This window comes from Oenanthe melanoleuca, chromosome 17 (genome assembly GCF_029582105.1).
Source record: "Oenanthe melanoleuca isolate GR-GAL-2019-014 chromosome 17, OMel1.0, whole genome shotgun sequence".
Taxonomy (NCBI): Eukaryota; Metazoa; Chordata; class Aves; order Passeriformes; family Muscicapidae; genus Oenanthe; species Oenanthe melanoleuca.
In genome coordinates this window covers 2,226,020-2,243,015 of record NC_079350.1, presented here as the reverse complement: position 1 = coordinate 2,243,015, position 16,996 = coordinate 2,226,020, and the positions used below count along the sequence as shown (strand labels likewise).

The following is a 16,996-nucleotide window of genomic DNA, read 5'->3' as shown; positions in this document are numbered from 1 at the left end:
CTGCAACGTTTTTCAAAGCACCGAGGAAATTAACTCCAGAACTAATCATGTCTTTATTTCCTGAACGGCTCCATGCAGTTCCCTGCACAGCTCTGCAGAAGGGGATTCACCCTGAGCAGTTTAACCTCTCCCTGTCCCTGCCCTTGTCCCCTCCCTTCATTCCTCTTGCAAGGTCATCTCCATGGCATTCCCATGATGGCATAGCCTGGCCACACTGGTGTACATCATTCAGGTTATTTTACTTGACAGGTTAATTTATTTACATTTCCCAAGGAGTCCCATGGAAGAGGTGAGGGGTGATGGTTGCTCCTGCACGGAGGCCATTTAGACACAAGAAGAAAAAATTTTTAGGGGGTGAAATAGGACACTTTCATATCCCTTCCTGGGGAACAAGGGAGTGTCCCAGCTGGTGTGGCACTGGCTGTGACTGTGCTGGCCCTGCCCTCTGGGAATGGAGCCTTCCTTGATAATTAGCAACCAAGTCAGAAATAGTTAAGGAATAAGTGAATGACACTGAAATCTGCCTGATAGAATTGAAATTTCCTGCGAGGTGACAAAATTCTGCTTTAAAGATAGTAAATCCACTGCTAATAATTAGGCAAGAAATAGTCACTGCTAAGACCCCAAAATAGGATCTGTCACTTGCAATGTCTGTCTTATTATTTTGAGGGATAAGCTAGCAGTGAACTTTACTTTTAGCTCCAGTTCCTCAAGGATATTCTTTTTGGTTTCTCTCTTTCAATGGGAGTGTTTTAAGAGAATTGTCAGTTGTGCTGCCTCACATCACCTTCCTCAGCACCTCAGCCCAAAATCAGACACAAAGTATGAGCTGAGGAGGGAAAGGAAAGGACTAAAGGTGGGGATAAAGAGCAGGGAGTAGTCTTGCCTTGGTTTTCATTTCGCTCTGAGCTTTCTTAATCAAAAAGCTTTCTGATCTGTGTGTCCTGAAGGATGGAGAAATCATGAAAGCCAGGCTGGTACTCCTGGAAATGTCATATGTGTGTTATATTTGTCCTTCCATTGTAATTTTTCTCCCATTTTCCAAAGCTGTAAGTAGGAAGTGAATCAAACTGAAATAGTAATTTTCATAAATTCTGAGATGAGAATAAATGAACTTCAGTATTTGCACAGTGTCTGGGAAGTGAGTTGTCTAGGGAGGTAGATAGGGGAAATGCAGGGCTGATGTATCATCTGAATTCCAGTTGGTATTCCCCACACCTTCACAAAAGTGAGCATTTTTGTTTGATTGCAGCTGTAATTATTGCTGAATACAAATGTTCCAATTTAAGCTGCAGAAATGTGGGGAAAGTTTTTGAAGCCAAGAGCATCTGCCTGGAACATGAGTTTCATATTTGAATGAGTAACTTTTACTGCAAAATTACACAATGAATCCCTACATTCAAAAGATAATAATTTTTTTTTTTTACTCTAAACACATCATCTACCAACTGCTTTTTAAAATTTATTGGCTTGGCAGCTGGTTTTGTAGAAAATGTGTTACTAAAAGCACACAAGATTTGTCAGTGAAAATGAGGCAGCTTGGTGTTGATACCTTGCTGCAGACCTAGAGCTGGCCATCAATTTTGTGGAAAATGGGGTTCCAGTGTTTGCTCTGCCCCAGAGGTTTCAGGTGGAAGAGAGCTGGGAGGTGCCTGACACAGCAGGACATCCAGTGCTGCTCCAAGACCATACAGAGTAGGGAAAGCAGGGATAAAACACACTCATGGATCAGTATACTCTGCACTCATACGCAAAGGTGGAGTTTAAAAGGGAGCAGTAATGTAAAGAGATTATTGGGAGTGGTTTTCTCCTCTCCCCTGTGTTCACTGCTCTGATACCTCTTCCACCAGGAGTGCTGAATTTGGGTGGTTGGAGGGCTGGCATAGAAATGAGTACTTGAGAAGTAATCCTGGCTTTGCAGCTTATCTGGAGATAGTCAGTGTAGCAAATCACTTGGACAGCTCTGCCTTCACACCTCCCTCTGTGCCCTGCCAAACCCTCTGTTCTGACAGATCTCCTACCTGCTCTCCACCTCCACCAGCCTGCCCTCGTTTCTCCCTCCTTGGACAGTGAGCTTGTTGAAGCATGGCTCTGCCTGGGGACTGCCTTTTAAAAATAATTTTTAAATTATTCTCATTTCTGAGATTGGGAAATAATTAAACTAATCTGCTTTATATGAAAAAATACCTTTTTTCCTGAAATAGAAGGGCACAATGGTTGATGTCAGCTATTCCTGGACAGGTTTTATACCTGGTGTAATGGTGCTGAGCCCAGTGGTCAGTGACCCACTGGAGCTGAAGTGCTGCCCACAGAAACTTTTCCAAAGTGCAGCTCTTGAAAGCTCCTGGGCTCCTTAGCCCTTGGCAAAACCCCAAGAGACCTGGACCAGGATGTTTCAGAGTTTTGGATGCAGCAGTTTGTCCTCTGGGCTGGGGACTCTGTTGTTCCTGTTAAATAAAGAAACTGCTCCATCCCACGGGAATCCTCCTTGCTTGTCAGCCCTGGGTCAGGCTGTCCCCACTTCTGCTCTCTTTGGGTGAGTCACTGGCTTTGCTCTTCAGGGTTACTTGCATTCTCCCTGTGTCTCTGTTTCTGCATCTTTCATCCCTGATTGCTCAATTACCCTTCTCCTACCTGCCCAAGGAATATTTATCTGTCTTGTTGGGATGTGAAACGTTGACAGTATAATTACAGAGCTGGGAACCAATAATCCAGAATAGTGTTGGTTTGTTTTAATAAGAGAACAAAAGAATCCAGACTGAAGAACCAAGTGATCCCTGAATAGCAACTGCCAAAGTGTGGTCATCTGGATCTTCCTTACACTTGAGTCCCTTCATCCTTTATTATTGTCCCACCTATTCCCTGTCCATGTTCCATGGAAATCATCAGTGCTAAGAGGAGAATCCAGACCCAGACTTCCCAAGGTTTCTGTTACTTTACCAAAGGCTGGGAAGGGAATCTTCCCAGAACAGAAAAGGAATAGATTGAAATTCTGCAAAGAAGTAGTTAGCTGAAAATATCAGGGAGAGTGTCCTGAGCTGAGAGCTGCCAGTCCATGGAATTCTTTCTCCAAGGCATTGGGAGAAGACCCTGTCATCGAGGCAGTTTCAACAAGATGGATAAAATCTATGAAAATGGAGCTCAAGCAGCAATCCTTGATTGGCCAGAGGTGGGAAAGGGATGAGATTTTGTGTGTCAATGTGTTCTGTTACTGCTGCTTCTCTGTGATTTGCTGATACTCACACGTGTGAGATTTGCCATATCCATAATTAACCCCCAGTGCCTCTCATTTGATGTAATTCCAGCTTTCCTGACCTGGCCAGGCCCACACTGTCCCCTGGGTGACCTGGGAGACATCAGTGCATCTTCATCTGATTTTTCAGATGGGCAGAGCAGAGTGTTTGCAGTGCCACTGCAGATCTGATTCATCTCTGGCCGTGGCAGGGCAGTGTTGCTAAGCAGCGTTTACAACACGAGCTGGTTCTCACATTCCAGGGCTGCTCTGTGGCCTGGCTCCCAGAGAGCTCCTCTCATGATCCTGAGGGCTGATCTCCACATTTATCCTTCAACAAGAGCACCAGTCTGACCACAGAGCGTGGAGCAGCAGGACTGGGGGTTGTGTTGCCAGTTACCTCTGGCCATGCAATGGCTTTGCAGCTGTTTTGTCATTCCTTTGTGTTTTAGCCTAATTCCAAAACACTTCTGTCTCCCTGGGGCTTTCCTCATCCCTTTGGAATAAGGTTTTAGGGTAATGTCAGTCAGAGCAGGTGGTGCTTCCTTGCTCCTAGTGAGGTATCAGGGGAGGTTTAGATGAGATGTTAGGAAAAATTTCTTCTTGGAAAGGATTGTCCAGTGTTGGAACAGGTGCCCAGGGAAGTGGCAGAGTCACCATCCCTGGAAGGGGATGTGGCACCTGGGAACATGTTTCAGTGGTGAGCAGGGTGGTGGTGCTGGGTTGATAGCTGGACTTGATGATGTTAAAGTTCTTTCCAACCTTAATAATTCCATGATTATCTGATCTGCTTCTGCCCCTAGGGCTCAGGAGCAGTCCTGAGATTTATCAAATTAAATGGAGAAAGAGACACAGAGGGACTTTGCAGCCACATAAACAGAGTTATGGGTTCAGAAAGAGAACACACATTCACCTGTGGGTGCATTTCTAGGTCCAGAGAGGATAAACTCCTTTGGGTTTCCTTTGAAGTTCACATCTCTCCTGCTCTGCAGACCTTGGGAAACTGTTGCTGTCCTTTTCCCTTTCCCTGGGGTTGCATTGGGCAAATCTTCAGAGTAAGCTGAGGTTTGCCATGTAAACAGAACTTGGAGGAGGTGGTTGATAAACTTCCAAAAGTGTCATTTCTACAGGTTCCTGCAGATTTCTCATAAGTTTGGGGGTGTCTTCAGCCTCAAGGTTGACATCCTCTTGCCTCCCACATCCCAAGTTCAAAACAGCCCCCGTGCAGGCTTTGTGTATCCTGGAAATGCACTTTTTGGGGAAGGGAATTCCACAGGGGCCGTGTGCTGTCACCTGAACAGAGCCCTTCATCACACCTGACAGGAGCAGAGCTGCAGGACAGCAAAGCAACTTATAACTCCAAAGTTCAAATCAAAAAGAGCTGACAGAAATAAATGATATATGAAGTGTTTGAGGGGCTACAGACACTTCCAGCCCTGTGCCTCTAACACTGAACAAATGAAAAATAGTTGATCCATAAAGGTCAGTGCTGTACAGAAATTCCCTTCCTGCCCTGCTTCAGTGCCAGGGAGTGCTTGGGGGATTATTTCTGTTCCTGGGCTTCCAAGAGACACAAATGGTGCCTGAACTCACCCTCAGGGCTGTTTTGGGCTCTGTATTCTTGGGGTAGCTCAATGATGTTGTGTTCTACAGAGAGAAGAGTAAAAATTTGCACTTAGGTGTCTTTAACCTGGTAAGAGGCAGCATCAGATGCTCCCCCAAAAAGGTTTCTCTTTTATTTTGAAAGCTAAGACTAACACTGGTAATTGTAGAATGGTAAAGTCACTTGTTTGGAACATTTATGTCTATAAAAGGATGCTTAGTGTTGGCACAGCTCGACTTGTTTCACAAATACAAATATTAATTATCCATTTAGTGGAGCCTCAATAAGAGGGTATTTCCATGTGCTGTGCAGGAGTAGGAAAAAACCCAAACTAACTCCAGAATTAAATTAATTATAAATAAATAAAAATTTTAAAGCTCAGGATAAGGATAGATCTGGTAGAAAATATTTACTCCCAGTTTTATACCTTATCCCTGACATTGCAGAGCACAAGGAGACTGGGATGGAAGGCTGCATTGCACACTTGTACTCACAGCAAACACTTATTTATAGCAGGTTCCTCATTATGAGCAGTGAAAAAAATCCTAATGTCCTCTCATATCCCCCAGAGTTGAGATTTGCTTGAACTAAAACAAAAAGATGTGGAAGAACTATAAAAATAACCCCATCTGTTCAGTAGTTGCTGTGATCTGATTGTAGGGGCTCTGTGTGGGTTTGGGGTGAGAGCAGAAGCCAGGGTTGTGTCTGTGCTCCTGTCTGACCATTCCCTCCCAGTGCCCTCCCAGTGCCCCAGGCCAGACCCTCACACTGCCCCAGCCTCTCCCTGGTTTCCTGGCTTAGAGAGCACAGAGAGCTGCCAGGACTCTTCCAAAGAAAGCTGCTCATGAGGCATCCAGCCTGATTTATTGATATATCATTTTTTAAATTTTATCTCTATTGTGTTTCCATGGTGCTGAATTTTTACCTTTATAACTTTATTGTGTGGGTTCACTGAGAGTGAACGTTATTGGTGTGGGAGTCAGCTCCAGACACAAGACTTGCATCATTACTTTATGTTTAATAAAACAGGAGCTCCAGATTTTGCTGTCATTAACACTCTGCTCAGTTTTGTTCCCCTCCCTTTTTCTCTCTCCTTTCTAGTTCTTTTCGTGTTGCCCCAGGGCGTGTAGAATTCTACAGTTCTGCATCTCAAAGGCATATGGTGCTGATGGGCTTGCACATATGCTTTAAAAGTATTATAATACCAAAAATATTCAAACATTGTGATAGAATATAAGATTATTTCCAGGTTCTAGAGTAATCAAAAATGGCAAATTTGATAAGGAAGAAAAATTTAAATGAGAGTCCCACCTTCCTCTGTCTGCAGTGAGATGAAGGCATTGGATTTTGGGTTTGTCAAATATGTAAAAAAGAGCCCAAATCACAGCAGATTTAATTGTGCTGTTTTGAATTGTGCCATCCTGTTTTAGTTGAGTTGCTGTGGTTGTGATTAAGCCATTCCTCAAAAGGATTTGTTTTGTTTTCTCTTCTCCTGCCTTCGTTCTTTGTGTCTTATTATGACTTCAGTCAGCTCTTGTGATTAGAGCGATTGTACTCCGGGCTTGGAGATGTCAGAGGCAAAGCAGCAGAAACACGGCAAGAAAAGCAACGCCCTTGCACTTGAGAAGTGAAATCAGTGCTCAGTGGGAGCTCTGTGTGTTCCCAGAGAAGCTGTGGCTGCCCCTGATCCCTGGGAGTGTCCCAGGCCATGCTTGGGATGCCCCCAGGACGGGGTTTGGAGCACCCTGGAGCATGGGAGGTGTCCCTGCTATGGCAGGGGTGACCCTGGCTGCTCTTTGGGGTCCTCCCAACCCAAATCTCCCTGTGATTCCATGGTTCACCCCTTTTTCCTGCCAGGCTTGATGAGTTCTGTGCCACATTTCTCCATGGGCTTTCAGGGATTGCATGGGGCCATACTCTTGACCACGGTAATTGTCTCTAAAGACCCTGAGAGATCTCCTCTTGCTCAGATTTTAGGCTGTGCAGGGATGAATTTATATAGCTGGTACCTCTGCCTCCATTGTAAAGGATATTTCATGATTCATTCTAGCTGAAGGGATTCTTGGGCTCTGCAGATTTCTATTTTTTGTCATTTCATAGACACTATTAACTTCTGAATGAAACCTTTCTCAGTTACTAGTTTAATCTTTGCTAAGATATTTTCACTGGTGGTGAATGCTGCCCACACACAGGAAGACACAATTCTGCCCTAGACAGCTCTCAATATAAACTTAAAAGTGTCTCAAGAACATGCATGCATAGGGCAGCACTTTAATTGCTGGAACTTCCAAGAATGCAGCTCAGCTAGAGGAGCAGGCAATGCTCAGAGGGTGGGATTAGCCTTGTTTGTCTGGAGATCAGAATCAAATGTTGTTTAAAGTCATAAATGAAGACGAAATGGATCATGTCCTTATGATCTCACTAGGAAAGCTCAGCAGTCACACCCCAGGTCAGAATCTCTCTCTTGTATTTTCACAGACAAAATTCTGTCTTTTTTTCTTACCCCACCTAAAAATTACAGAAGGTATTAATTCACACATTAGGCCTTCTGATCTCTGGTGTGCACTATGGAGGTGCAAAGTATCACTATAGCAGCATAATTTATCAGCATTAAAATCTTTGACATCTCATTCTCCCAAGGAAGCTGGCAATGAGAACAGAAAATGGCTCCGTGTGATCTCCTTCTGGTGGCAACAAATGTAAAAACAATGGGAAACAGAAGGGAAGTAATGTCTTGCTGCAAACCTAAATTCTAATTTCCAAATCCTGCATGAATCATGGAACAGTTGTGGAAATGTGAAATGTACAATTGAGGAAGAAAAATGTCACCATTGATTGCAGAAGGCATTTGAGTTTTTCCTTATCAGTGCCCTGTCCAGAGTTCAAAGCTATTTCTGGACTGAAGAAGGGGCTTGATAAAATGAGAACATATTTGTGGGTGGGCTGGCAGTGATTAAGGAACTCCAAACTCTCATTCCTGGGCCGGAACCTTCTCACCAGAGGAGTTTAGGGTGGTATCAGGTGGTTGGCCAGTCGTGCATTTCACAGCAAATATTGGCTAGTGTCCATAGCAAGCAACCAGGGCCTGATCCAGTCAGAGAACAAGAGCATGGGGAGTTGATAAGGATGAGTGTGGGGCTGATAACGCACTGATAGGGTGAGTGTGGGGTTGATACCAGGCTGATAGGGTGAGTAGGAGGTGGCTGAGGTCTGAGAACCTAGGGAAATATCTCAATAATGCTCTAGATAATGCAAATCCTCAAATTTGCTTTTCACAGCCATGTTTCTCTATACTATAAAATTCTCTAAAGGTATTTCTCAGGGACAGAACCCTTTTAAAAAGGCCTTTGTTATCTCACAGTTGGCTTTGTGCAGTATGACAGAGAGTACAATGTGATGGCCTGTGTTTTATACCTCCTGCTATTTCAGTCATGCAAATAACTCCAGGAGAAATATTCAGTCCACACAAATGCATGTTACATACCTCGTTTGTAAGTAAAGTGGCACTTTTGTGAAACACCTTTGGTTATCTAGATGTTTGAAATTCTTGGTGCACTTACGAACAGGAAAGTCACTTCCATAACAAGAGCCACGCAGAGTGCGCAGGGAGATTTTGCAGCTTGAGAAAGACATAATGTGAGCCATGAATGTCCAAGGTGGGGAAGGAGTGTTTAAATGGCATGAATAAATGACAGGCTCCATAGAAGTTAGACTGTGATTATCTCCCTGCAAGACATATTAAAGGTATTCATTTATAAAAGTGAGCTGCCAAGGATCCATTCCTATATGATGAGTGGAGAAACTCCTGAGGCTCCTGCCTGGAGCTGAGGATGCACTGTGGGCATGGCTGGATGCTGCTCTGGTACTGTCACCTTCCTTCCTCACACATGTCAGAACCTGTGCTTGATCCGTGGGTATTGCTCACACACATCAGGATCTGTGCTTGATCCGTGGGTATTCCTCACACCTGTCAGGATCTGTGGGTATTGCTCACACACATCAGGATCTGTGGGTATTCCTCACACCTGTCAGGATCTGTGGGTATTCCTCACACCTGTCAGGATCTGTGGGTATTGCTCACATCAGGATCTGTGGGTATTGCTCACACACATCAGGATCTGTGCTTGATCCCCTTTCCTGGGGCTGGGGAAGGGAAGCGGCGTGTACAGAACCTCAGGTTCTGGGGGTTTGCTGAGGTGTTTATGTGGAGCTGATCTGTTTCTGTGGTGTGATGGCTCATAGAAGGAACACACCTTCAGGCTGCACCCCAAAATCCTGGTTTCTCTTTAAAATGCCCCCCTTCCCCATTTTCTCTGGCCGAAGTGCCTGACCCTCTCCCACCATTCTCACACGCTGTAGATGCCGGCCAGCACAGTAGTGTTATACTTTTATTGCCTTATTTAGCGGAGAGATTAAATGTAATGTTCAGATTATGTAGAACATTAACTCCTAACAATAAGCAAATAACACATTAGAAGCTTTGCTATTAAAACGTTTGGTGCTGGCTCTGCTGTGGAGCTCTCCAGGAGCCGTGACTTATGCTCGTGAGGGAGGAGGCTCGGCTGAGGAGAGGGAACGAGCCGGGATCTCTCTCTTGCCTAAGGTGGTGCCTGTACCCCGAGCCCACGGGCGGTGTTAGGACGAGCTTTATGGAGCTCCATCCATGTAAGCGGGACAGCTGAGTCGGGCTCTGCCGGCCATGGCCGCGACCCCGGGGGGTTCCGAGCAGGTAACGGAGCTGTGCCTGTGTGCCCGGCTCGGCTCGGCTCGGCTCGGCTCGGCTCGGCTCGGCTCGGCTCGGCTCGGCTCGGCTCGGCTCGGTGTGGGTGGTGTCTGGGCTGGGGCGGCCGGACCCGCGCCCAGCCCCTGCTCCCGTCAGGAGCTGCATGTGCCAGTCCTGCCTTTCAGACGGGATTTTTATGGGATCTGATGGTTGCCAGGGCAACCGAGGCTTCGGGGAGTCTGGCGCGCCGCAGCCCGGCCCGGCAGATGTTGGCTGACGCCGGGCGCTGCCCAGGACGCCGTGCCCGGCTGCACGGGCGGCTCCGCTCCCGCTCCCCTCCGCCGCGTCACTCAGTATTCTTGTCTCACCCCACAGGGGTTCCTCAGCCGCCGGCTTAAAGGCTCCATCAAAAGGACAAAGAGCCAACCGAAGCTCGACAGGAACAGCAGCTTCCGGCACATTTTACCTGGCTTCAGGAGTGTGGACCATGAAAGGTAAGGGGACGCTTCGCGGAGGGTGTGGGAGAGACAAGGAGGATATTGATTTTCCCAGCTCTTGTTAAGATCATGCTTATCTTATTCAAAGCAAGGGCTGCATCTCTGATAGAAGTAGACTTGGTTAATTGCAAGAGGGGTAGTTTTAATTTGTTGCTGAGGATACGGTGCAAGCCCTCCCTTTTCAGGTCAAAATCCAGGTGCAGAGAAGCCTGACTGCTCTGCTTTCTCTTCCCCAATAAATCCTAAATTGATGCACCAGCGTATAAATAGCACAGAGATGCAGCAGCCAGAGCCGGCTGATGCAGGTGAGGGAGGGAGGGGAGGGATGCTCCCGCACCGGACTGCACCGATCACAGCTGGGTTACACACGGTGGGAACAATACCGTGGAACAATAACAACCATAATCTCTCCAAATGCCTCTGTCCCCCTCACACACATCCGTCTCCATCCTGCCGTGTCTGCCGTCATTGCACGGCGATGGAGACGGAGCCTCGGCGTGCGGCCGGAGCTGCTGCCTCTGCCTGAGCCATGGCAGGAGCTCAGTCCGGGAGGGATGTGTTGCAGGGAATGTGCAGATGGATCTGATAAAGCATTTCACGTGGGAGAGCCAGTATTGGAGCAAATTGCGAGTAAAGTAAAGGAGAAATGCGATCTTTGAGATTCTTCAACTGGTTAGAAAGTAGAGCAGCTCTTTAGTGGATTTGTGTGTATTTATGTCCGTGTAGATTTATGTTAGCGTGAGCATCAGACAGGCGCCGTTCAAGGTAAATTCATGTGTAAATTCACATGCAGATCAAGGTCATGGATGGGAAGACAGATTCCTTTACCAACCACAAACAAGTGGTTTGCTTCCAAAAGGAAGATCTTACAACCTTACACAAATAATTTTGGGGAGTGACAGAAATATTGAAGGTCCAGGAAAAGTCTGTGTCTGACAATTCCACCGGGCTGGACATCCCCTGATGTAACCAGTTCGGAGCAGAGGCAGTTTAATACATCAGGATGGTACTTGAGAACCCAGAGTAAATGCTTCACTTTGAAAAGCAATGACAACTTACTTTGTTTTAGCTGTACTTATTCATTGGAGGGGCCATGAGCTTTTGAAGCTCACAAACAGCAATTTTCAATCTGGATTTTTCCTTTCCCGACTTATTGCAGCCTCCTAAGCTTTTTCCTTCCCGATCCTGCAAGGGAAGTGGTTGTGCTGGTTAGTGCCGAGTGGGATTGCAGGGATTACTCTGTGGGCAGACAGCTGATTTGATTCCTGTGCTGCAGTTTTCCCAAACGCTCGAAGTAGGGCACTGTGTTCCAGAGGGAGGCGAGTGGAGCGGGGTGGCCGGGAGGGAGCCTCCGGTGCTGCTGCTGTGCTCGAAGAGCAGGCAGATTAGGCAAGGTTTCCCTTCTACCTGCATGGGTTTTGTTTTGTTCTGAGACTTGGCATAATAGGACTTGGGAATGAACTGTTCTGGCCAGCCCTGCAGCCAGTTGTTTTCCCAAATTAAGCCTTGTAATTTCCCTGCCCTCCCAGCACACCAGCCCAGGAGCTGGCTGGGCTTCCCGAGACCCAGATTGCTGCAACTCCTCCTTAGAGAGACTCGGGGAATCCTGGAGTGCATTTCCAGTGTAGAGCTTAAAGGGTGGCTTAGAGGAGAGGTGGCACTTGGCAACCTCAAATAACCAAGGATTTGCTTGTATGAGTATGAGAAACCAAAAATGAATGATACCTTCGTGATACCTGAGATTAGACCTTCTGTTAGTCAGGCATCTCTCACAAAAGCACTTCCCCTGTGATACACAGACATCCCTGAGCTGCAGGACACTGAGACTCAGAGGCTTTTGACAGCAGGCTCTTCGTCCCTCGCTGCCATCGCAGTGTCAGATCTGTCAGGTGAGCAGGAGTCCTCTGCAGGAGAGCTCGGCCTTAGGGACTGCTGCTCTCAGAGAGGTGAAAGCAAAGCAGCAGCTGGGCCCCTCAGTCATGCAGCAAGGCTTTGGTCACAGAAGATAATTTTATCTTTCTGAACATTCCCATCCCATTGTATGTGCAAATGTGTATGAAAGAGCTCAGGTCTTTCAGATCATTCTTGTGCATTTGCTGCTGTGTTTGTCTTGCTTGTAATCCAAGAATCAGAGAAGCATTTGGTATTGGAATATTCACCTCTTAAATATTTGATTCTTGACTCCATCTTGTATCACAGCTGATTGTTCAGGAACCACTCCTCTGCTCGTGGAAGTCACCATTAGAACAGCGTTCTGTTCTGGAGCGTGGGCCAATTTTTGTGGGAATGCCATAGCAAAAATGAATAGTGCAGTAAATGCAGTCAAAACACTCCAGGTGGAAATATTGAGCTACAGTAGATCGTAAATGCTTCTGTTACTTGGCTTCTTTGTATCTAAATTGGGACTGTTCCTGCCTCTTATTCCTTTCTTTTCCCCTTCCTTGCATGTCCTGTTTATCCTGCAGATGAATATATTAAATACATGAGCTGTGCACATGCCTGTTCACACAGATAATGTCATGGATGTGGCTTGTGTGCGGGGCAGAGAATGTAAACAAATATATTTCACTAAATTACTGTGGGGTTCACATGGCTGTATTTGGTCAAATTTTGCCAGTCTTGTGCATACTGGGGTTTTTTTTTCCTGTTACAGTAACAGTAACACAATTATTGGTAGTATAAGAAACAAAATCAGAGCAAGTGTAACTCACCTTCTGTATGGTAGGTGCATTAATATAGTACAATCAGAGTATGTAAAAATGAGATCTAAAGGGGGATTGTGGAATGAGTGTTCCTTTCAATTTGCTGGCTGGTCATATTGCTTGTTAGAGCTAAAAAGGGTTCCAAGAAGTGGCTTTTTGCTAACAGTGTCTCCTGCCTCCTGATTGATTACAGCAGCTCACTAAGTTTTTATCATGCAGTGCTGAATGCTTGGCTTTGTAGTGGCCTCTGGAATCAGCCACAAATCAAGCATTTGGCAGATGGATTTTTCTTAATTGGACCCACATTTCTCCTACAAAATTTGTGATGGAGAAAATTTTTGTGTTGGACATGGAGCACAGGGAGTAGAGCCAGAGAAAGGGAGAAGGTTGTTCTGCTGTAGTTGTTAATTATTTGTGGGGATGTATTGCTGATGGTTTTCTTGTAGTGGCAAAGGTGATTTTACACCAGCACTGAGAGGGTTTCACTGTGTGGACAAATGCCTTCAGATTGTCTTGATTTGGTGAAAAATGGGTAACTCTGTGTTCTGATGGAATCCCTGAACTGATCATTGCTGGAGACACCTTTCCTCAGTGCACCTAAAATACATTTAATGCTATGGGATTCTGGATTACCAACATTTGTGATTATTATGCAAGGTTTTTGTTTATATTTTTTTATAATTCCAGGAGATAACATTCTATTTAAGCTTTTATTGGCACTACAAAAGCCTGAGCATATGGTTGATTGTTAAATGAGCCTCAGCCTTGGAAGGGGTACAGCCCTGCATTAATAACAGCAGCAACTTGCACTACTGAGACTTCCTCTTTAAACTCCTTTTTGTCTTTAGCCCATCCAAAATTCTTGCTTCTAACCCCCAGAGGGAAGAGGAATTGTACAAGTCATGTACTGCAGCACATTTAATTCCTACTATAGTGCCCATGCTGTCTGTTGTAGGAGCTTTCCATGTGCACAAACCTTATTTTGGTGCACCAGGAACTGATGAACATTTGTGCTCCTGCAGCAAACTTAGTTTGGGAGTTCTCAGAGATCTAATTTATATATTCCCAACAAAGGTGATATGCCAAATATTTTTAGGCATGATGAAATTGGTTACCTTTGAGGAGAATCTGGTGAGTGCTGCAAGGTGAAGGATGAAGAAGTTGCTCTATTTCCTCAGGAATTGGAAAGAGGAATGACTCATCCTGCAGAAGTAGGACACTGGCAGACCCCAGAGCCACAGAGGGCTTCCAGATCTGTGTGAACAAGTGCTGGAGAGCTGCTTCCTCCTCTGGATCCTGCTTGAATGGAATTATCCAGGGAAGCTGGCTGAGTAGGAAACTCTGCATCAGAGGGGACCCTGGAAGGGTGGCACTGACCCTGCACTACAGACAGCCAGGCTCTGGCTGTGATTGCAATGAAGATATTGAGGAAACACTGTGCAGTCTGTGTAGGGGAACCATCCAGCCCCAGCAGCAGTGGCTGAAATGCAGAATCAAACATCTTGCACAGCCAGGAGCATCCAGCAGTCCCTCATGTGACACTCCATGTCATTCATGCTGGGGGTGGTGCCTGTGACCACTCCCCCCCCCCCACCATCAGAAAAATCGAGATTCAAGGACAGTCTCAGAATTCAGACCAGCCTCATGCTGTACCTGCATTTTTGCCAAGGCTGCTTTGTCCTGGGATAAGCAAATCAGCCTTTTAATGGGGTTCCTTTGCAAAATATTTCTTGAACCAGAAAGTTAATTACTGATCTCTAATTAGTGGCTGTGCTAAAAGGCTGGAGTAAAATCAGAGAGAGTTGCTTTGAAGAAGAGATGGATGCAGGAAAAAATTACCATTTCTCTCCATAAACTGTGATGTTCCTCATCTTCTTGTCTTGGTATCAGGAAGTTTAGATATTTAAAAAAGGAGAATGTTGTTACGGAAAGAGGGCATTTTGGAAGGACTTTTCTCGAAGGCATTGAAAGAATCATAATTTAATAACTCCAAGAGGAACAGAGATGGATTGAAAGCCTTTCAGCTTCTCCCAAGGCAGCAGCAAGGTCCCAACTGTTCCTTCTCTTAATTTGACTTTTGCAGGTACTTGTGAACTTGTATCAGAAGCTGCCAGAGGTAAATGCATTCCCCATTCTAAAGGACACAGAAACACTTTCCTTTATTCTACACATCCAAACCAACTTCCTAATTAAACAGGTGGTCATGCCTGAAGCTTTCAGTAAAGGCTGTGTTAGCTCCTGGTAATTCTTCAAGTCATGATGAACGTCAGGGGAAGGGCTAAGAGGCTGGAATGATTTTCATAGAATCATAGAATCATGGCAGAATTTTCCCAGCCTTTTCCCCAGTTGTGCACTGGCTGGTTGCTGACAGCCCCGTGCCCCACGGGGTGCAGCCAGTGCGTTCACTCGGCTCGGAGTCACCGAGCAGAATTAGAAAATCCTTCCTGCTCCAGCATATGCAGCACTGCTGGGATAATTGGCTTCATGCATCTTACAATTAGCTTGCAAAAATATGTTTTGCATCCCTGACCTTTTCTCTATACGCAAGGCCATTGTTTCCCTGTCCTGCTTAATTACAAAATAAGAGCGTTGTGTGAGGAGCGAGACGACATCGTTGGATCGTCGGCTCTAATTTGACGAGACATCGTAATGGGGAGTTTTCATACCCAGGGCACTGAATTAGTGTAGCGTGAAGCCACATTTCTGCAAACCTACTAAATAAGGAGAAGTTAATTTTCTGCTCTATCTTTTTGACGTTTGTAATCAGAGCATTGTATTCCAGCTGCAGATTAGTGCGTGAGCGATGCTTGGGAAGCGCCGACGATGGCGAGGCATTGTCTGCACGGCCGGGGATCAGGTTGATTCGTGGATTCAGGGGTGCTCGCTTTCACTTTGCTGCTCTCCCAGCCTGAATACACATTACTGACTGGTGTGGCCACTGCCTGCAGCTGGGATGTGGTGGTGCAGCAATGCACACCTCAGGGGTGCCAGCAGAATGCTCTGCTCGTGTGTGGTGCTGTGGTACTCTTCAGGTCAGAGAGACATCCTGCTACTCCATTGCATCAACATTTTGTTTCCAAACAGACCATTTATTCTGACTTTACCCTGGTGAGGTTTTCATGTGCATGAATTTCAGTGCAATTACATTAGCATTACTCTTCATGTCAATAACCTCAAAGGAAAAAAAGAAAGAAAGAAAATGCCATCGCTGCAGCTTTTCTACCAGAGAATGCTTTCTGTTCCTTCTAGACTCTTCTCTGCTTTTCTAATTATCATCAGTTTGCAATAGATACTGAGATACTTCTACCCTAGGCTTAAACATACCCCTGCTGTGGGCAGGGGCACCTCCCACAGCACTGAGCAAACTGGGCTGTGGAAGGGGGTGGAATGAGATGAGCTTTAAGGTCCCTTCCAGCCCAAACCTGGGATTCTGGGATTCTGCATGCAGTGAAAATTGCTCCTGATGAAACCATCACTGGTACACTGGGAGGAGCAGCTCTGCTCTCCCCAGCCCATTGCCTCCATCACACAGGGCAGGAAGGGATTCAATGGGAAATGAGTATTTAAGGGGTGATTTTCTGTTTGGTTGGGGCACTGAACCAGGTCCAGAAGGAAGATGGCAGAGCAGGGTGTTTCTGGCACGTGCAGCTGTGTTTATGGGATGTAACTGCACTCTCAGTTTTTGCCCCTCATGCATGTGGGCCTGGGGAAAGGATACCCAGTTGGCATTTCCAATTTCCATCTCCCATGGAATTTCCCATCTCCTAGGAGAGATCCATTGCATGTTGGCTCACACTTTGCTGTCTCTACTCTGTCATTTCTAGTAATTAGTTTTAGTAATAAATGGTTTTCTTTCAAGGAAGGAAGGAAGGAACGTTTTTTAAAAAACTTCTCAAACCAAACTTCCACTCTGTTCTGTATTGAAACCTTGCAAAACCTCAATTGGAAAATCTGTGTGAGGGATAAAGAGTTGCAAGTGAGTGTGGAAGTGAGGTGGGGAAGGGTTCCAAGCCTTTGTTCAGAGCTGGAGATGCCGATATTTGACGTGTGTTCCTTGTTATCCCAGCTCTTATTTCAGTGCTCGGGCCCTGAAATCCACTGATTGTAGCTGGAGGCAGCAGCTGGAGCTGGAGCTCACTGTCTTTTACAGAGCACTGCCTGGAATGATGTTCAGGGCTTGTGAATACCAAATAGCTCTGTCAAATTCATCCATCAGCTCAGAGGGAAGGAAAAAACAGA

At 45.9% G+C, this 16,996-nt stretch overlaps 1 protein-coding gene across 6 annotated transcripts in view; it reads left to right on the top strand.

The window, feature by feature from the left end:
* DAB2IP (DAB2 interacting protein) overlaps window positions 1–16,996 on the top strand; it is a 155,975-nt gene that overhangs the window by 54,629 nt on the left and 84,350 nt on the right. For all 6 annotated transcript variants that reach the window (XM_056504879.1, XM_056504878.1, XM_056504882.1 and 3 more), the window contains exon 3: window positions 9,934–10,052. In XM_056504879.1, coding sequence (XP_056360854.1) covers window positions 9,934–10,052 — 119 coding nt within the window. The remainder of the gene's footprint in view (window positions 1–9,933; window positions 10,053–16,996) is intronic.